The 21,103-nt window shown below is 38.6% G+C and overlaps 1 protein-coding gene across 1 annotated transcript in view; it reads left to right on the top strand.

Annotated features, from left to right (window-relative positions):
- Positions 1-21,103, top strand: part of strc1 (stereocilin 1) — a 32,334-nt gene that overhangs the window by 10,032 nt on the left and 1,199 nt on the right. Inside the window, exons 6-28 of the mRNA XM_047580044.1 lie at positions 1,317-1,382; positions 1,495-1,605; positions 1,684-1,838; positions 4,954-5,140; positions 6,439-6,554; positions 7,448-7,577; positions 7,663-7,845; positions 9,710-9,748; positions 10,344-10,535; positions 10,795-10,935; positions 12,004-12,065; positions 12,185-12,320; positions 13,108-13,196; positions 13,321-13,456; positions 15,173-15,372; positions 15,824-15,914; positions 16,200-16,371; positions 18,290-18,465; positions 18,564-18,719; positions 18,837-18,979; positions 19,090-19,238; positions 19,874-19,971; positions 20,099-20,249. Coding sequence (XP_047436000.1) covers positions 1,317-1,382; positions 1,495-1,605; positions 1,684-1,838; positions 4,954-5,140; positions 6,439-6,554; positions 7,448-7,577; positions 7,663-7,845; positions 9,710-9,748; positions 10,344-10,535; positions 10,795-10,935; positions 12,004-12,065; positions 12,185-12,320; positions 13,108-13,196; positions 13,321-13,456; positions 15,173-15,372; positions 15,824-15,914; positions 16,200-16,371; positions 18,290-18,465; positions 18,564-18,719; positions 18,837-18,979; positions 19,090-19,238; positions 19,874-19,971; positions 20,099-20,249 — 3,079 coding nt within the window. The remainder of the gene's footprint in view (positions 1-1,316; positions 1,383-1,494; positions 1,606-1,683; positions 1,839-4,953; positions 5,141-6,438; positions 6,555-7,447; positions 7,578-7,662; positions 7,846-9,709; positions 9,749-10,343; positions 10,536-10,794; positions 10,936-12,003; positions 12,066-12,184; positions 12,321-13,107; positions 13,197-13,320; positions 13,457-15,172; positions 15,373-15,823; positions 15,915-16,199; positions 16,372-18,289; positions 18,466-18,563; positions 18,720-18,836; positions 18,980-19,089; positions 19,239-19,873; positions 19,972-20,098; positions 20,250-21,103) is intronic.

The raw sequence follows: 21,103 nt of genomic DNA, 5'->3' as shown, positions 1-21,103 counted from the left end.
TGAAGAACAGCACAAGGTGTTGACATGGCCTCCAACTTCACTAGATCCCAAACTGATCAATTATCTGGCCCCTCCCCTCAAGAATAACAACATTGTGTTGCCAGACACCACATGACACCCCCAGAAGGCCCATGTCCACTCTATGAAGGAAGACCTACACAATATTAGGAAAGTGGTCATAATGTTATGGCAGATTGGTGCATACATCAGGACATTCCTCCAGGACCACGTTGATCCTTGAAGACATAGGACTCAATACAATACGCGAGGCTGAGCATCGCGTGTGTGTGTTTGTTTAGTAACTAAAGCTTTATTACATTATTTCCCGTGGGAATAAACAGGGAGCGTGTTTCATCACGGTGTCAACACAGATTCTCCCTCATCTTTTATTCACGTCCGTTTCTGTGTAGCACATCTCATCGACTTTTATAATTCATCTAATTATTCCTCATATCATTTACCGTTAGCGTCACGCTTTAGCCGCCGACCGGCAGCGTACAGGCTGTGGTGTCGGGTTCCACTCTGACTCTCTGATTAATCCTTGAATTGCTCTTCCTGTAATCTCCACACACTCTCACCCTGATTTGACGATTGCAATGAGGAGGTTGCTCAGGTTTTAGGTTTCTGTTAATTCCTCTGTTACAAGGGCTATCAAACCCATTTTAGGTCATTTTAGTCCGATGGATCAGTGACATAATTGCACAATAACCTATAAATAATGACAAATCGAAAAGGTTTCACTTTATTTTAGTGCAGAGAAGAACAAGTACATCATGAAAATGTTAAGATTTAATGAACAACATGAAGTTTGCTAAGAAAAAAGATGCAATATTAGTTCAGTTCTGGATCTTTGTGTCATGTATGTCATGTTTTTCTTCTGCTACAATATTGATTTTAAAAGAAAAAGTCATGTTTTGGGCCGTGAACAACTGAATTAATATTGATTTTTGACTCAATTTGTCCAATGAATTATCACTATCATCTGATGTACACATATAATGTGTATTTCAAGTTGCAAGTGAATTTTGTAGAACACAGGTCTACAGCAGACCCCTAGGGGTCCGCAGAGGTACTGCAGGGGGGGTCACAAAATCTTTGGTTGATTGGACATTTTTTATGTATTTTTAAAAATTTTCCCCCACAAATTTCTTAAAATACACATTGACATGAATCCAACATATTTTTGTAATGCAAAATGATGATAATATAATATATATATATAGTTTAGTGTTCTATATTAAACTATATATATATATATTAGTCACTTCACACAGTGCAACCTCTTATTTGTGTGCATGTGTTTCCTTTTTTTGCAGACCATACTGACCAACCTGCTGCAGACTCAGAGGGAAGTGTCCAGCGATGAACTGCTTCTCATCAAGGTGACGACACCGTGTTTTTTCTGAGTGCATGAATTTATTAAATGCGTGCCTTCGTTTACCTTCGTTTACCTTTGTTTACCTTTGTTTAAACTTCGCGCTGCCTCGCGTGCAGGAGTACTTCAGTTTACCGCTGGTCATCCTGAGGCCGGTGCTCAGTGCAGCTCACATCAGCACCGTCAGGATGATCCTCCAGTACTACAACAGCAACAAGAACACGCTGAAGGTGAATCAGCGCTCGCTTTCTGTTGGGTCTGTTTAGGGGTTAGTTCTCGCTGACTCTTCTTGCTTCTTGTTTTCCCAGGTGTCTGATAGGTACCTGTCCACCATGGTGTCAGTGCTGTTCCAGACCCACCTCCCCTCGGATGGTAAACTCTTCTCTGACCTGGCCCCCCTGCTGGCTGCAGCCTCCCTGGTGAACATCCAGGCTCTGCCCTCCCTGCAGAACAACATCAATGTGTAAGTCATTATCTATTCATCCAGGTCCCATACGTTTATCAGTGTAACCTGCTCTAACAGCATCTGTTTTGTGCTTCTCCTGGATAAATGAAAGTTGTTTTCTGTAAAGTTTCCCTTTTTTATGTTGGGATTATTCCTACTGGAATATTTGCAAAGGAAGACAGTGTAGGTCTAAGCTGCTGGGGGACTTTTCATGACGGACTTACTTCTCATGCATTGTACTAATACTCCATAGCTTTTTATTACCTGTGTGTTCCCTCTCCTCTTGTGCTTTCCTGTCTTCTTGTGAGCACATGTGTGTTTCTAACCTGCAGAGCTCCATCATTTGTGGCCCCGGCCCCATCAACCTGCCCCAAAACCTCTTAAACCGATCAGGCATAACATTATGACCACCTTCCTAACGTAATGCCCCTAGTGGGGGGCGGCTATGGCTCAGTAGGTAGAGCGGATTGTCCATGAACCGAAGGGTTAGCGGTACGATCCCCCGAGTGTGCCATATGCCGAAGTGTCCTTGAGCAAGACACTGAACCCCCAGTTGCTCCCAGTGCAACTGGCGCTGGTGTGTGAATGTGTGTGCGAATGGGTGGATGTGTCTCTGACTGTAAAAGCGCTTTGAGTACCTTTGAGTAGGTAGAAAAGCGCTATATAAGAGCAAGACCATTTATAATTTAGTGTTTGAGGGACTCAAACGCGAGACTCAGAAAGTCTTTACTTCCTAAAACTGAGCAAATCCAACGTCCACAAAGCAACGAGTAAAAAAGGCAGCAATCACACGGGGGAAGTGAAGACGTATGAAATGATAGAGAGCTCATGACAAGAAAATTAAACTTCAAATTGCACAGAATAGAGCAGCCTGATTGGTTCTCCGTTGTTGTTTCCGTGCCAGTGTAAGTGAGATACATATATAGTTATCACGTCTAAATGTGGAGGATAAATTAAAATATTGTCTTTTGATGTTCATGCATAAAGTCAAATACGTCTAATATTACTACTTTTTTCATGAACACATAGAATTTTCAGGTTTTTGTTCGTAGACGTGTCATGTGGTGTTTTCAAGGCCACAAAAAAAACTGTATGATGAGGACTGTACATTATTCTTTGGGGTTGGATTAAGCTCCTATGTAATGTCAGACACGTCAGTAGTAGATTTTATTTTAAAAAGTTACTATAAAATTCCTATAGTCACATACAGATAAGTGCATCAAAAGTAACTGTATAGATGTATCATTTATGTGCTTTATTTTTGAGACTATATTGGTTATTGTCGTTTGATTTATACTGTTTTGTGTTTTCTGTCGTAGTTATATATTCGTTATTACACAGGATAAGATGTTACAAACCCTTGAGCCATGATCCCAGACAAAACACATTTAAAAGCTTAGTCCGCCTGTAAACCAACCAGCAGGCTAACAGTCAGCTACCAGCTAGCAACCAACAAGAAGACACCAGCTAACTAGCCTAGCCAACAGCAGCAGACAATATGCAGCACATCACATGTCTAAGTAACATCCACATGAATGAAACCAGGTCCACAAGTTTCCCAGCAGGACATTTAATTATCACAAGATGGTTTAAATGTTATTTAATTTTCCTGTCAGTGGTCATAATGTTGTGGCTGATCGGTGCACGTCTTGTTCTTGTGTCTCGATTAGATTTTACACGTATGATCTTGTTCCTCTTAGATCTTTAGTTACTGCGTCTGTGTCACATGCAGGTTTTCATTCATATATCCTCTAATGTGCTCAGTCATCGTCGTTTGCTGTTTTGTTGCATTTTTAAATGCACCGGTCCAGTTAGATAACGCTGAGTGACATGCGCCGCTCTCAGCAGCAAATGTGGTTTTGTCCTGATACCCGTCTCACATCCAACATTAATAAGGTAACTTTAGCATGAGGCCGTTTCAAAAGCAGGAGATCCCACTCAGTTTTATTTACTCGGTTAATTAGTTTTCTGGGTTTTTATCGTCACTGAGCATCATTTTGATTCAATCATGTGGTCTCACTCTCCTTCATACGTCACTACGTTACTGATGTGTCACCGAGGAACATGGATTATACAGAGAAATGAAACTGGTTCACAGATTTAGATTTCAGTCTATTCCTCACCACAGTCCATGTTTTTACATTCTGGATAATATGCTCATTTTATGATAATAAATTAACATAATCTGAATATTTATTTACAGGAAAACATTAAAATATATATTTTAATGTAGATTTAACATATTAGATATTAAGTGTTTATTAGTATTAATAGATTCAGGTCAGTTAAGTCCAACATTTCTGTTTCCCTATAAACTAACAGGAGAGCTTTTTACGTCTCCTGCTCATTGTTTCAGTTTTTTAAAGAGGGGAATTAAAATACCAACAATATAAGTAAGTTTAAAAAAATACGATAATAAAAAAAATTAAAATAAATGAAACGTGCAAAATAAATTAAAAAAATTATCTGACACATAAAAATTTAAAAAATAAAAATAAATTACACAAATGTCTATGTACATTTCTAGCTAACAGCACATGGGGGATTAAGAATGACCATAAAAAATTATTAAAACGTGCAAAATAAAAAAAAAGAATGAATTAAAGATGAACGTGAATTAATAGATAAAAATTTAAAAAAACAAAATAAACCTTCAAACGTAATACACTTGCACATTATTGACACAGCTGCAATATTGTAAATGTATATATATATATACAATATATATATATATATAAACTTTTACAGTTTATATTCAGCGTTATTCAGTCTTATGTTATTTTATTTTATTCTTTCTCATTCATAAATTAATACTTATATATATTTTTTTACCTTGTGTGCTGTGTGTTTTTTATGTGACAAATAAAACCTTAGCAAAATGAATAAAACTAAATAAAATAAAATGCAATAATGTAAGCAAAATAAATAAAATTAAATGCAATAAAAATAAAAATAAAAGTAAATAAAATAAAAAATAAAAAACAAAATGTAATTAAACAAAATGCATTGAAAAGCATTACATGTATACTTTCTAACATATAAAACAATTAATTTAAAGAAAGTAGACCCGTCCCCTAACTTCACACCACGCTATAAATTGTAAATATTTATTCTTTTATTTTTTTCCCTGTAGGGTGGAGACCATCAACAGAAACCTGGACAGAATGAGTCTGGTCCAGCGGCAGGCGTTCGGTTTGTGGTACAGCAAAGTCATGACCCCCTCCAACATCACCGCAGGTCATCAGTCGCTCATCAGAGACACCGGAAACCTGATCACTTACCTGCCCTTCCAGATCTTCCAACACCTCTCGGCTGCTCAGGTAACAGTCCGCTCTGAGCTCTGACACCTGGCTGAGAAACCCGAGACCGGCCCCGATTAGCCCCCGAGGGCCCGGCGAGGGGGGGGGGGACAGCTCGTCACATACTGGTCAAAAGAAAGCACAGACTCCTCTTTCTCTGCCTTATGCTTGTGGCCAATGTTCAATAAGTAAAGATGGAGGAAGGCATGAATTAAGAATGACCAGGAGATACAAGGTTCCTGACCTGTCAGCGCTCAGAGTTTAAAAGAAGCTCCTGAAGGAAAAGTTTAGTTTGAAGTAAAGTTTAAATTCTGCGGGAAAATACACTTAATTGCCCTTTTATTGAAGTCTGCCAAGGAAGCTTAGCACTGAGCTAAATATTAAAGTAAAACATAGAGTATAATATCTAGTGTAGTTACAATAGAAGATAATAAAACATAATTACACACATATCTACATTTCACAGTCATTTCATAATTCCTTGATTATGAGCTAATTATGCTTCAGCAATGTTTAATAATTTAATAGCTGTGATATAACTTTTCTTTTTATTTGTTTTTTTGGCACGTTTTAACCTTGTTCTTTTGATGTATGCAAACAATTTCCCCAACAAAGTATTATTATTATTATTAATTAAAATTCAGATGAGGTAGATAGAAAAGAAATTTGTAATTAAAATAAAATAAAATAATACAAAATAAGACTATTGCATCAATATAAGTAAGTTACATGGAAAATATACAAAAGTATATATATATATTCAAATATTCAATAAAAATAACATAAATCATTAAATAAATAAACTAATAATAAATCAATAATATATCATTATTTTAATATTTATATGTTTAACATATAAATAAAAATAATATAAATAAGAAAATATAATACTAAAATAAAATATATATACTCTCTGTCAGAGTGCTGTGTATTCTTGTATATTTTGTACTTTCTTTCAAAATGATATTGTCTTTTATTGTTTTTTGAATATATTCTTACGTAATTCTGAGTTACTGTGACAGGAAATTTCCCAAACAGGGATAAATAAACATTGTCTTAATATAAATCAGTTTAAAGAGAGTACATGAGTATATATGTGAAACTATACAAGATATATAAATACTGTATAAGATGTCTGAGATGTTTAAGATATGTCTTTTGTAAGGTACAGTGTATATTCCCCTTATATATAAAGCTTACATGTTTCACATAATTTAATTAAAAGTCATTTATTCATTTATTCATATATTCAGTTAATGGACGACGACTAGTTTTCAAGAAATCTTTCACATATTTAAATGATATTTAAATCCCTGCAGCTGTTGGACGGGTTGGACGTGTTGCAGAGAAACACTCTGACGCCTCTGAAGCAGGAATTCATAGCAAGAAAACTCATCGGCTCCTACAGGAACCTGACGGCGCAGGACTTCATCAGGTTGGTCAATGTTTTTATTTTTTTATTTTTTTTTATAGACATTAGGAACTTGACAAACAAGAAAAAAACATAATAATATATAGAAAAAGACTGTTTGTTTATATCTGTATGACTGAGAACCTTCACAGACTCAATGATTTTTTTATATTATAGGAAATAAATCTCTATTAAAAAATGTCCTGTAAACAGACGCTTCCATCACATAAACTGAGACATCTGAATATTGACTCCCTGTTGTAGATCCTATACATACAAATAAAACCTTAAAATGAGCATATATATATTTACTGAATATTTTATTTTCATTTTTTAACTGAAATACAGAAAAAAAAGATACATCCAAAATGTGTTAACAGCATCTGACATCAAATTAAGTTAATTAAATAATATCACCTTGGACACTATTTTACTTTTGTGCATTTGTTCATAATACTAATTCTGTAATTTAGTTTATTTATTTTTTTACTAGATAATATTTATTTTTTATTTATTTTATTTTAATCTTATTTTATTTTATCTTTCTTGTGTGTTTACTTGTATGTGCAACTAAGCTACTGTTACCAAGTAATTTCCCTCGTGGATCAAACAAACTAAGACACACATGCATATAAAAAAAGAGCCCTGATCAGTTACATTTTTGACATTATCCAAATTTGTTTCAAAAAACAATAAAATTATATCAAATTCTGTACAATTTACAAAAAAAAACTCATATTTGTAAATATTTAAATCGTAAACATTTAATTCTGCTACTATGTAAAACAACTGCACTAATAATTCACTTTTAATGCCTCGTATATCCAGTAAATTATGGTTATTTATCCTATAACCAGTGTAAATATAGATGTAACTGCATAAATATCCAGAGTTCTGTTCTGTCTTCGTGGTTTTAGGCTGGGTGACATCTTGTGCCTGGCCGACCCGGAGGACCTCCTCGTCTACAAGAACACCGCGGCCTTCAGCGTCATCCGGGACGCCGTCATGAACTGCACCCACAAAGGAATCGTTCTGCCCAGCCACCTGGTAGGAAAAACCTCCACACGGGTTTCTTTTTTTGTTATCCAGGAGTCTCCCAACCTTCTTCTGATTCTGAACCTCGTCTCTCCAGGTTTCCAACCTGCTGCTGAACCACACAGAGCTGCAGGTTCCCTCGGCCCTGAGCCCTGAGAGGCTGACGGCGCTGGCCCCCCTCCTGCCCTCGCTCGGGGTCAACTTCCTGCAGGGCCTCACGGTGCAGCAGCTGCTCGCCATCTTCCCCGACATCAACTCCGTCTCCTTCAGTCCTACTCAGGTAACTTTACGTTAAAGCGTATACACCGACATTATGACCACCTTCTCAACATTGTGTAGGTCTCATCTTGTGCCTCCAACACAGTTGTGACTCATTGGAGAATGGACGTGAGCCTTATGAGGGGGTCCTCTAGTGTCTGGAAACAGGATGTTTCCAGAATGTGAATCATCCCAAACAGATAATTGATCAGTTTGGGATCAGAGCCAGAATCAAAAAAGACTTTTTTACATAAAAAAAAGTGTATTTGCATATGCAAGGAGATTGCCTTGGTGTTTGTTGCATAAAATATAAATAAACTGAGATAAAATACAATAAAATGCAAATATACAAAAAAATATATTTATTGTATATCCACCTGAGACCCTGCGTCCTCGTATGGGGACATCAAACCTCATGTAATTTAACAGCTGATACTTGTTTTTTTTATGCTTAGTAACTTTTCTGGTTTGTTATGACACACAAATTCTACCAATAGAAATTAACAGGTCCCAGGAGGTTAAACAACAAAATAATAAATTAACTGCCGCCTGAGGCCACGCCCCCCTGAGTGGTAAAAACATGGTTTAATGTATCAGTAAATACAGACAGACCTGGAAAAATGTGGATTATCATATCAAATTAAGGACAACTGGACTCAACAATGATCTAAATGAACTAGTATGGATTTGGAAAAGTGGATTAGCCTCAGTTGGTGGTGGTGATGGAGTTGGTGAGGATGTAATGAGACGTTAATAAGCGTAGATAGAAAAGTTTTAAAATAAAAATAATGATTTCGCTGAAACACCCACTATCCTGCTATCATGACACTTTGCTACCACTAGGTGGCAGATAAAGACGTCCACTTATGAGGACAACGGGTCTAAATGAAGCCAGACCTAAAAACCTTATGTCCCCATACGAGGACGCCTCATACCAGTGGCTGTTTCCTGTGATATAAGGTGGAGGTTTAGGTTTCAGTGAGTTGGGGGTTTGCTCCGTCCACTTCGCTGCACAAACCTCTGTCTGTTGTAGGAGGTTGGTTGGGTTTCGTAGCAGCTGGTGGAGCTGCTCTGATCTGGATCTGAAATCGAGCCTTTTTTTTTTTTACTTTTACCTCAGCGTCACAGCTGTTGTCCTGGTTTTAGATGTCGTCGGGAGTCTTCGTCAACATCTTCAAACCCACAATCTACAGCTCTTATGTTCTAGTTAACGGTGAAATCACGTTTTCCAGAAAGCGTTTAAGAAATGGACTTGACGATGGTGGAGGAGTTTAAGGTTCATTTGTAAACTCCACAAATCTCGCCCCATTTTTAACCTCCTGAGGCCCGAGCTCTTGTCTGGTGAGCATTTCTCCAAGGTATTTTTTTTTTAAATGTCCTCATATGTGGACACAGGGATTATTTTGCTATATAATACAATTAAGTCACCAGTGTGTAAGAAATTATAAAACTATTTTTACAATTCCTGAACATTTTCGAGCAAAAACAGAATTGCAAACAATGAAATCCCACCATCCTTAAACGAGTTCTTGCTAATTAGTGATAAAATTTGTTAATTTTTCATGTGATGTCAAACTATAAAAGTTAATAAGTATAAATAAACAATTTTCAAACGTAGAATTTGATGAGGTTTTGTACCTTGTCCACCTTTGTTCTTAAACCGAGTAGTGTGTTGACCCTTTTCTGCCTATAGATGGCAGACTAAAGCGTCCACTTATGAGGACAACAGGTTTAAATGAAGAGGAAGAAGCTGCAGCAAACCTAAAAATTAATGTCCCTCGTATTAGGACACCGCACGGTTTCAGGAGGAGGTTAAACACTTTTTGGATATAACTGGAACCTTCACAGACAAGTTACAAATATGACGTTTAATTTGTCTTTTTCAGGCTGCCATAATCGTGGACAAGCTGTTTTCCAGTAACATGGTGAGTTATTTTAAAAACACCTCACAGGCTGAATTTGGTAAAGAAATGTTTCAAGGTTCAAGGTTCTCTTTTGTTAACCCCAGTGGAGCAAATGATTTTGCAGGCAGCAGTCAAACAACACAAACAGGTCACCCAGCCTTATTTAAACGCCCAATTGCAACCAGGAGAAAATAGTTTTTAATAGTTTTATTTGTCCTTCTTTAGCGTCCTAGTCTCCAAAACATCCTCCAGGTTGTCCAAAGGAATTCACACAACCTTGCTACATGTGTTAGCAATTAGTAATATTGCAATTATACAACAATTACCAACTAAATAAAGCATATAATTAAATATATATTAATTTTGATGGACATTTTGCTCTCAAAAGTTTTTTCGAGTGTGCTTCCCGTTTCCATGGAGCTCTGACAGCTACAGTGTTGCCATGGAGATGATACAATGTTGCCACAGACTTGGCGGAGCAATGTTTTTAGTGATGTAATGCTGATTTGACCACGTCCTAAATGTCTTATTGACCAATCAGATTAATAATGAAACGATAACACCACTGACTTTCACACATTGTCGTCTTTCTGTCCCTCCGTCCACCGGGGCCCAGCTGGACCGGGACCGGCTGCAGGACCTCGGCTCCCTCATCGTCGGCGTGACGACCGAGACCCTCCTGACCCTCACCTCCGACAGTCTGCTGTCGTCCCTGGCGACCCTTTCCCAACACAACCAAAACCTCTGTCCGCCACATAGACGAGGCTTCAGCGCTCCACAGGCCAACGCCATAGCCAGCAAGCTATGGGTAGGACGCACACCGAGAAAAAACATTCTACTACTAAACTATTTACAACAACACACAACACAATACATACTTTTATTTCCTCTATAACATACTGCCCGACCACCTTCTTCAGCTCTCTCCCACTTAATTGGTTTAATTGGTCCAACAGCCAGATTTGCTGCTACAAAGTCCCTTCTTTTCTCTTACACCAAGAACCAGGGTTTGTTCCTGTTGTTGTGTTGTTGTTGTTGTTGTTGAACGTTTTCCTGTGTCGTACCAGGGCTTCCCAGAGGTGGTCAGCTGGTTGGGCGTAGTGCAGCCGCTGCTCGGCTGCACCCCCCTCCTCAGCGTCCTCCCCAGGACACGTCTGCTGGTCAACCAGCTCTCCAACACGTCCACCAAGTCCTGGAACACGCAGCAGGTAAAGTACTGTGTAGTACTGACAGTAGTACTAATAAAGTACTAGCAATAGCGTAAATAATGTACCCTATTAGCAATAGTGCAAATAAAGTACTCTGTAGTATTTAGCTGTAGTGTAAATAAAGTACTCTGTAGTATTTAGCTGTAGTGTAAATAAAGTACTCTGTAGTATTTAGCTGTAGTGTAAATAAAGTACTCTGTAGTATTTAGCAGTAGTGTAAATATGGTACTCTGTAGTATTTAGCTGTAGTGTAAATCTAGTACTCTGTAGTAGCTGTAGTATTTAGCAGTCGTGTAAATCTAGTACCTGTAGTATTTAGCTGTAGTGTAAATATAATACTCTGTGGTATTTAGTGGTAGTGTAAATCTAATACTCTGTAGTACCTGTAATATTTAGCAGTAGTGAAAATATAGTATTCTGTAGTATTCTGTAGTATTTAGCAGTTTTGTAAATCTAGTACTCTGTAGTATTTAGCTGTAGTGTAAATATAGTACTCTGTAGTATTTAGCTGTAGTGTAAATATAGTACTCTGTAGTATTTAGCAGTAGTGTAAATATAATACTCTGTAGTATTTAGTGGTAGTGTAAATCTAATACTCCGTAGTACCTGTAGTATTTAGTGGTAGTGTAAATCTAGTACTCTGTAGTATTTAGCAGTAGTCTAAATGTAGTACTCCGTAGTACCTGTAGTATTTAGTGGTAGTCTAAATCTAGTACTCTGTAGTATTTAGCAGTAGTCTAAATGTAGTACTCCGTAGTACCTGTAGTATTTAGTGGTAGTGTAAATCTAATACGCCGTAGTACCTGTAGTATTTAGTGGTAGTCTAAATCTAGTACTCCGTAGTACCTGTAGTATTTAGTAGTTGTGTAAATCTAGTATCTGTAGTACCTGTAGTATTTAGTAGTAGTGTAAATATAGTATTCTGTAGTATCTGTAGTGTTTAACTGTAGTGTAAATATAGTACTCTGTAGTAGCTGTAGTATTTAGTAGTAGTGTAAATCTAGTACTCTGTAGTAGCTGTAGTATTTAGCAGTAGTGTACTACAGTACTTCTTTATTTTCTCTCCAGGCTAAAGTGATTTTCAGAGATCTTCTCAACACGAACCCAAAACTGGTCAAACAGGATTTTCTGTGAGTATCGTCCACGTCTGTGACGAATGTTAATGAATGAATGAATAATAGTAGTAATAGTAATAATATTAGTGTGTGGACCCGGTGTATCTGTCCTCTGTCCTCTGTCCTCCGTGCAGGAGTCTGGGGACTCTGGGTCAGGGTGTGAGCTGTAAGGTTCTGCAGGAGCGTTTAAGAGCTGATCCTTCACCTCCTTCGGTCACAAACATCCTGGTCCTCCTCCGACAGCAGCCGGCTCTGCTCCACTCCTCCCTGGTACAGCACAGACGTCAAATACACAAACTAAACACATCTCACAGCTTCAGATGGTCCAAAGTTCAGCTTCTAGGTTTTTAACCTGGAAAAGGACTGTTTTTTATCAAATCAAGTCCAGGTCCATTAATTTAACTTATTCCCTGAAAAGGAGACACAAACTGGAACAAATAGGTGCTTTTTTAATGATTCTAGTTTATTAAAGTACAGTTTGTTTTTACTTGGGGGCCTGGACCTGGGTTTTTTATGCGTTTTTCTTCATGATTTCAAATATATATAAATTAACAATCTCCATCAACATAAAGCAATAAATATGATCTACAATGAGCACTAACATGTCATTAAGAAAAACAAGAGTAAAATGAACCTTTGCTCCGTGTTTGGATCTGAGGAAGTTTGAGCTCTATCAATCTCTTCTTTTAATTTTGATTTTTATTATTATTTCTTCTTCTTCTTCGTTATTATTCTAACAATAACAATAATTACTGTTATAATAATAAAAATATCATTATTATTATTGCCGTAGTTTAGCTCTGTTAATGTAGTTTAATCCTACAACTGTAGTTTACTCCTGATAGTAGTTTTAATAATATGTACTTTTTCTCTCTCTCCCTTATTGTTCTTGTTAATTTCATTATATTTGTTGTTTTCTGTTAACTTTACATCAACCTGCCAAGAGACCACAGATGGAATCAAGCTTGTTTACGTCCACTAATATGTTCTGTCCCAATAAAGACATAATAATGATAATAATAATTCTCATTATGTATGTTGTGTGTTCCCTGTGCAGAAAACGTGCCTGATTAACGAGCTCTACCTTTTTGAGTTCTTCCCTGAACTTCTCGACGACCTCGGAGCTGAGATCGCTCTGTCTTTGCCGTGAGTTCACAAAGATTAAATGTCAAAGAGTTTTAGTGGAAGAAAATAACATAAATCACATAAACAGTGAAGCTGAACCTTTCTTGGTTCATGTTGAGCTTGTTGTTCATTGACTGTGTTCCAGCGTGAGCACCGTTAAGAAGTTTTCTCAGAACATGATGGAAACTCTGAGGGGAGTGATCGTCCAGGAGCCTCTTCACTTTCTCCTGCTGTCCAGGGCGAAGCAGCTGCTGCTGGTGGATAAAATTGCGCAGAAAATGGTGAGTTTACCAGAAACAAGACGAAACTGACCTTTAGCACAGAAGACGCTAAATCGGATGAAACGTTTTCAGAAAAGCTCTGTTGACTTGCTTCATTTCTTTGGATGCACCACGACATTTAACCTCCTTATTGCAGCCTACTCTGCTTCATTTAAACCCATCGTCCTCATAAGTGGACGCTTTAGTCTTAGTGGTAGCAAAGGCTCAATACACGAGTCAGTAAAAACATGACAGTGGATTCATTCTACAGACGATCGCAGGACAAAACCTCATCAAGTTCTACGGTTAAAACTTATTTATTTATGTTTATTAACGTTTCTAGTTTGATCTGACCCGCAAATTTAACAAATTTTATCAATAGCAACGAGCTACATCCATGCTAATTAGCAAGTACTCGGTTGAGGACGTTGGGACTTTGCAATTCTGTTATTTCTCAGCCATGCACAGGTATTGAAATAAACAGTTTTATATTTTGTCACACATTGGTGACTTCTTTATAACATAAATAATGAATAATATCAGTGTCCACATATGAGGACACAGTTGTTTTTGTTTTTTTTTCTTATTTCTTAGGTCTTACTGATCCCAAATACCGTGGAGAAATAAAAAATGCACAGCGAATACAGTAGCTCGGTTCTCTGGAGGTTAACCTTGGAGCAGTGGGCAGCCATACAGAGGTGGTCACCCACAGACACAGCAGTGGATTTGCACCAGTGGCCTTCATGGTCTCATATCTGCTTCCCTAAATACCACAGTCCACACTCCTCTGCAGCCACATTCACATCGACCACGTCAGATCACGAGCTACAACACAAAGGAGGATCCACTAGTAATTAAATCCAAATGTCCACCAACACCCTGAATGTTTAATGGCTGCATTCAGCACAGACACAACAGACCATAGCTGCTTGTACGTTATTGTTCTCAGACACATTGTGTTTGGCTGAAACCGAGACTGAACGTCAGATCAAATTCACTAACCAATGAAAACCTGAACGGTTTAATAGAAATATCTACAGTAGAAATGACACCTGGGCTTCCTCAAAATGAACCCGCTGTCATGTGAGCGTCATTTTAACTTCTACAATCGCTGGAGATAATGTCGTGGTAGATACGCCAAACATCAGGAAATCAAGGATCAGTAGGACCTAAGAGATATAAAAACTTAGCATCATCTTTCAACAGGAAGTAGTAGTTTTTGAAAAAAAAACAATGTCCTCATATGTTGACACTGGCATTATTTCATTATTTATACTATAAAGAAGTCACCCAATGTGTGACAAAATATAAAACTATTTATTTTAAGGCTGAGCAAACACAGAACAATGAAGTCCCAATGTCCCCAAACAAGTACTAAAAAATGCTAATTTGTTAAATTTGCACTCCGTATCAAACTAGAAACGTTAATAACCATAAATAAATAAGTTTTAACCTTTGCTACCATTAGGTGGCAGACTAGTGAGGACAATGACTTTAAATGAAGCAGAATAAGCTGTAATAAAACCTAAAACTTAATGTCCCCATATGAGGACACAGAGTCTCAAGAGGTTAATGTGGTCATTCACATTCTTGGAGCGAGATGTTATTGTTCTCAGACACATTGTGTTTGGCTGAAACCGAGACTGAACGTCAGATCAAATTCACTAACGGCTGAAAAAACCTGAACGGTTTAATAGAAATATCTGCAGTTAGAAATAACACATTTCTCTCTCTCAGGTGGGGGTTTACACGGGGCCGTTCACGGAGGAAGACTTTCGTTCGCTGGGCGTCATGGCGACGTTCGTGGCCGACGAGATTTTCGTTCAGGTGGACCGTGGCTTCTTCACCGAAAACATGGATTTCCTCCGGGGGCTGTGCTACCCCAGCAACAAGATGGAAATCGTGGCTCGAATCCTTCAAGAACCGTCCGTCTTTGGGTAACATCGCCACAGTCTGAAGAGTTTAACTATAAGGCTTTATTCTGCAGGCAATTTACAAACAAGACAGTTAAAAATGAAAGAAATACACCAATCAGCCAGAACATTATGACCCTCAGAAGGTCCATGTCCATTCTCTGATGAGTAACAACTGTTTTGGAGACCTACATAATATTAGGAAGGTGGTCATAATGTTATGCCTGATTGCTGCAGCTCATAGATGTACATTGCAGACATTTCTAGCGTCCAAATGTGTTATAAAAGACCTGGGAGTAATGTTCACGAATCTGGGCTTCTGCAACTTTAATAGTTTCTCTCGGGACAAACTGAACTTAAGAAAATCAGCTCCTTCAGATGCAGTTTCATGTGAGGGAAGCTGTTCGGACGCCAGCACTTCACACGGCTGGAAACTTTTGAAAGAAGATAAAGTGTTCTCGTGTTTCCTTCGCAGCCCGGTCCAGAACTGGAACCAGACGACCCTGAGTCAGGTCGACCGGTTTCTCTTCTTCCTTCCCAACGAGAGGCTTCAGGAAATCTCCAGGGTGAGTTCCCTACGATTCGTCTGTCGCTGCCCCCCTCTCCCCCGAGAGCGTCCCACGTTAAATGCACGAAGCTGTTTCTGCATCAGATTCATCGGGTGTCCAGACGCAGTCAGGCTGCGTGATTGGAACTCGATCCCGCTGGAGGTTTTGGCCGACAAAGGCTGTAAAGAAATCCCTCAGGTGTCACGTCTCTGTATAGTGGGTGTCGGGATCAGGTGGTGAGGTTCCCGTCGCCCTGGTTAAACCGTGCGCTTATGTGTTGTTTGTTATTTTGTGTTCCCACAGGCGCTGATGACCGTGGGCCGCGTGGAGAAGCTGTTCATGAGCCAGAAGCTGTGGGAAGCGGGGGTGGTGGGGAGCCACTGTTTGGACGACAGCGAGAGGAGGGCGTTTTTCGAAAAGCAGCAGTTTGTGCTGCAGTTTTTCCTGGGCTTCCTCAAACTGAACCCTCTGTCACGTGAGCGTCATTTTAACGTCTACAATCGCTGGAGATAATGTCGTGGTAGAAATACGCCAAACATCAGGAAATCAAGGATCAGTACGACCTAAGACATATAAAAACTAAGCATTTCAACAGGAAGTGGTAGTTTTTGAAAAAAAACAATGGTATTATTTCATTATTTATACTATAAAGAAGTCACCCAATGTGTGACAAAATATAAAACTGTTTTTTTTTTAAGGCTGAGCAAATACAGAACAATGAAGTCCCAACGTCCCCAAACGAGTACTAAAATTGCTAATTTGTTAAATTTGCACTCCATATCAAACTAGAAACATTAATAAGCATAAATAAATAGGTTTTAACCTTTGCTACCATTAGGTGGCAGACTAATGCAGACAATGACTTTAAATGAAGCAGAATAAGCTGCAATAAAACCTAAAACTTAATGTCCCCATATGAGGACGCAGGGTCTCAGGAGGTTAATGTGGTCATTCACATTCTTGGAGCGAGATGTGAGGATTTTTATTGGTCTTACATCTGTGCTACAGCCAGACACCAGTTCTGTTACTAGTCTGTCCAAAAAGTACCAAAGTCTCTGATCTTTAAAATTCATCAATTAACACATCATAGCATTTTCTTCTCAAATCAGTATAAAAACAAACACTTTGTTTCATGTTCACACCTTCTTCCTGCCGTCTTTCCGTCACGTGCAGTTGCCAGGAAACCGCTGGATGTCCAGTTGGAAATTGGGAAATTATATTTGAACAAACAAAATCCCCTTTATTCATAGTTAAATAGTCTCCTGTAAAGTCACGTGCCATCACTGGCCTAAAAAAATGTCCTTCCAACAAGACGTTTAACTTCCTGATTAATATCCTGTCACAGTTTTTGCCAAGTTGTTTCCCAATCTTGTTTAGTGCAAGTAAAATAAAATGCCTCAAACACAAAAATGTAACGGTCCAAAAGGTACCAGGTTCTACAGACACCACCTCCCGTCTTTAAAACCCATCAGAACACATAGATTCACGCAGATATTTGTACAGAACCAGTTTTTGGTCAAGAAACAGCTACTTCCTGGAGTCGGTCCGTGATGTGTGGTTGCCAAGCAACCAGTGGACATCCCCTTGGAAACTGGGAAATTATGTTTAAAGCTTAAAGTTTAAAAATATGAAATGGATTAAAAACCAACATAGTTCCACAAAATGTTTTTTATTCATGGTAGAATGTATTGAGTCGGATGTTATTTCCATTCACAGTTTTCTATGAAGATTCACCAATGAGTTGTTCACAAATGTTCCATTAACCAAACACCAACTCCCTCATGATAACTCACACAACAATCAGATCAGTATAAAAACAAACACATTGTCGTTCCACGACGTGTGGTTACAAGGAAGGTTGGAAATTATATTTAATTGTATGAAATTAAGACAAAAAATAAATAAAGAATCATTTTTCCATTAACTGGAAGGCAAATAGTGGCCTGTGGGCCTAAAGCCGACCTTCCTGCAAGAATATCTTTATTAACATGTACAATAAAATTAAATGCAGTCATTCAGTGCAAAACATAATAAAATCAAATATAAAATAGATGCTATAGATAAGACAGGAAAGACAAACACACACAGACATCTACATTCCTCAGTCCCTTAAGGAATATGAATTAATTATGAAGCTATTACTACTAGTTTTCCCTCTTGATCAACATCCTTTGATGGTTTTCTATGAAGTTTTGCAAAGTTGTTCCCAAATCTTGTATAATCCCTATAAAACATGACTTTATGCAAGAAAAATAAAACGCCCAGTAGACGTCATTGATTTAAATTGAACCAGAAATGATGTGCAGTCAAAAGCATATATGCTAAATACTAAATTAGTTTTATCCTTAAAATGAATTAAACACTCATGATGTGATATATGTGTCCTCCACCAGCGACCCCTATGGTTCCCACCTGTGAGATTCTTCACACCACGGCCCCGTCCCTCTGGACGTCCAGCAGCCTGACCAGCATGTCCCCCTCAGCCTTCTCCAACTGTCTGGACCTGATGGGTCGGGACCCGTACTTCGCCACCTACCAGCGCAGCGAGGTGCTCAAGAGAGTCAAAAAGGTGAGATGTGCTCTCCTCCAGGACATTTACCTCTCACGCGTGTTTAATTTGAGGCTGTGTGTTGTAATTTTAATGTTTTGTTGTTGTTTTTTTTAAAGATGTACGGACCCGTCTCCACCTTCTCCCAGTCCTTGATCTCTCAGCTGGGTGGAATAGCTACGGAGTTGACGCCGGAGGAGCTGAGCAGCCTCCGGTTCACTGAGCGGAGGAGCATCGCTGCTATGGGCGCTGTCAGCACCTGGAACAACAGACAGGTCGACAATAAGCAAGAACATAATAAAAAAATATGTGCAATAAACACACTGCAATATCATACAGTTATTACTTTATTTCTGATTCTAAAGATGCTTTAATCATGTTTTATCCTATAGTTGGCTGCATTATTTACCACCATGTTAAACACCACCAAGCAGAGTCCGAGCCAGCTAGACTCCAGCACACTGGTTGCCATGGGTTACATCGTGTGCGGAGCTAAAAGCACAGACATGAGGTCTTTCAACGCTGTAGAGTTCAGGTGAAGATTACTATTAATAATATTGTTATTATTAATGTTATGTTACAGCCCAGTCCGATGGGAATTAATTTATTTTCTACTTGTGCTTTGTCTCCCCCTGGTGGCCGCAGTAAAGCGGCGCTATGGCTGGGTCAGCTGAGACTCTCCTGCTCTGAGGAGCAGCTCCTGGCTCTGGTGGAGCTGCTGTCCCACAGTCTCGCTTTCGGACCCATGAGCTCATGGGGAACCAGCGTGTTCATTGAGATCGGAGTCCTGGCAGGTATTTCAACCATAAGGCTTCGACTTCGTCTGGTCTTCTATTTAGTGCAAGTAGCCTGTAAAAAAAATTGCCTTCCACCAAGAAGCTTGACCCTTTTGATGTAGACTGAGCAGCCACAACATTATGACCACTGACTTTCGGACCCAGCATTCATTTGTCTGGATGCTACTTAGACGTGTAGCACCGACCTAGACCCATCGGACCCAGAGGCCCCCGACTAACACCATTCTGTCGCCAGACACCACATGACGCCCTCCGGAGGTCCATGTCCATTCTCTGATGAGTCACAAATAGAATAAAATAGAACAGAATAGAAAAACCTTTATTTGTCCCACAATAGGGAAATTGCAGTTTGCAACAGTATACATAGGGGTAACAAGAATAAAGAGAGGACTGTGTAAAGGATAAACAAGATAAAAAATAATAAGATTAAAAAAAAAAATGAGTATTGGCATATATAGAAAAAGTAATGAATTACAAAGAAAGTAATCGGATTGTAATAAAAAGTATTACATGACAAACCTACAGTAAACAGTATGATGTTTTTCCGTCACTCCTATGTTGCTGAATATCTGAATTTTTAATCCTTCACCGTCTTTCAAACACGTTGCTCGTTTTGTTTTTGTCTTTTGCAGCTGGTCTCCCAGACATGGCCATGTCAGCTCTGGTGAAAGAGCAAATTGAAGGAATCACTCCAAAGGCCATCTCCATTATACCACCGGACAAGTTTGCTGTAAGTTTGATTTAGTTTCTAAGCTCCTGATAGTCTGGAGCTTAGTGTCAATATAAATATCTGCTCACGTTCCTAGACTCAATGAATCTTTATGTTAAATCTGTTCTTCTGTCTGTTTCATTTCAAGGTGACATTTAACCAGGGACAGATCAACATGTTCTCCTATGAGCAGGGGGTGGCAGTAACTGAGGAGCAGCAGGCTGCCCTGTCAGCCATTCAGAGGACAGCTCTAGCTATGGTGCTGACTCCTTGGGAGGACAGACCTGTAAACTTCAGAGGTAAACAAAAACAACAACAACAACAACAACTTTGACTCTCGGGGAAAAGCAAGTCAGAGACATGTCTAATTACACAGAATTCAGTGTTAATACAGAAGTTGCCTCCTTTCTGATTCCACATATTGGATTGTATAGTCAATATCCACCTATTGTCTTGGAAATTACTACACAAAATGTTTTAATACAAATGCTGTGTAAAACTCTTCATTGATGGGCATCAATCTTAGTACAAATTTAGAAAGTTATTGCCCGAATAAACCTTAAAACAACCCAGCAGAGTGTATCGTCTGCATAAAAATGGAACGAGACGCGGTGCCTCTTAAAAAAGTGGCCTAAGGTCGAAAATATGGCCGATCCAAGAACAGATCCTTGGGGGACTCCAAAAGAGAGATGAGGAAGAAACAGGAAGAAACGTAAAATGTTTGAGAGTAGTATCTACAGCGGGGTTTGGATACAGAATAAGACTCTCAGATAATCCGTTTGAGTTTGTAACACGTTTTAAGACCCGAGTGATCCAGTCACACGTGGTCAGTTTAAAGCACAAATGTCAACACACCCAAGATGCCTTGAGGACGCATTTAATATCTGATCCCTCATTTGGAAGTTTCCAGGGTTTCATTATAAACTTAGCTTTGCACATGTCTCTAAAAAAACTAAAATATTTTAGCTAAAAATAATTAACGACCCAGCAGAGTGTATCATCTGCATAATAAATGGAACAATTCATGGTCACTTTATTGATTCTTACAGGGAATTATTCGTAGTTTTGTAGTCGTAGGAGTCACAAGATAAGAAAAAACATTTATGAACAAGACATAGACAATAAGAATAAGATAGAAGTAAAATTTACAAAA

The sequence above is a fragment of the Mugil cephalus genome, chromosome 3 (genome assembly GCF_022458985.1).
Source record: "Mugil cephalus isolate CIBA_MC_2020 chromosome 3, CIBA_Mcephalus_1.1, whole genome shotgun sequence".
Taxonomy (NCBI): Eukaryota; Metazoa; Chordata; class Actinopteri; order Mugiliformes; family Mugilidae; genus Mugil; species Mugil cephalus.
The sequence above is the reverse complement of the archived record's forward strand: the minus strand, read 5'-3'. Positions and strand labels throughout refer to the sequence as shown.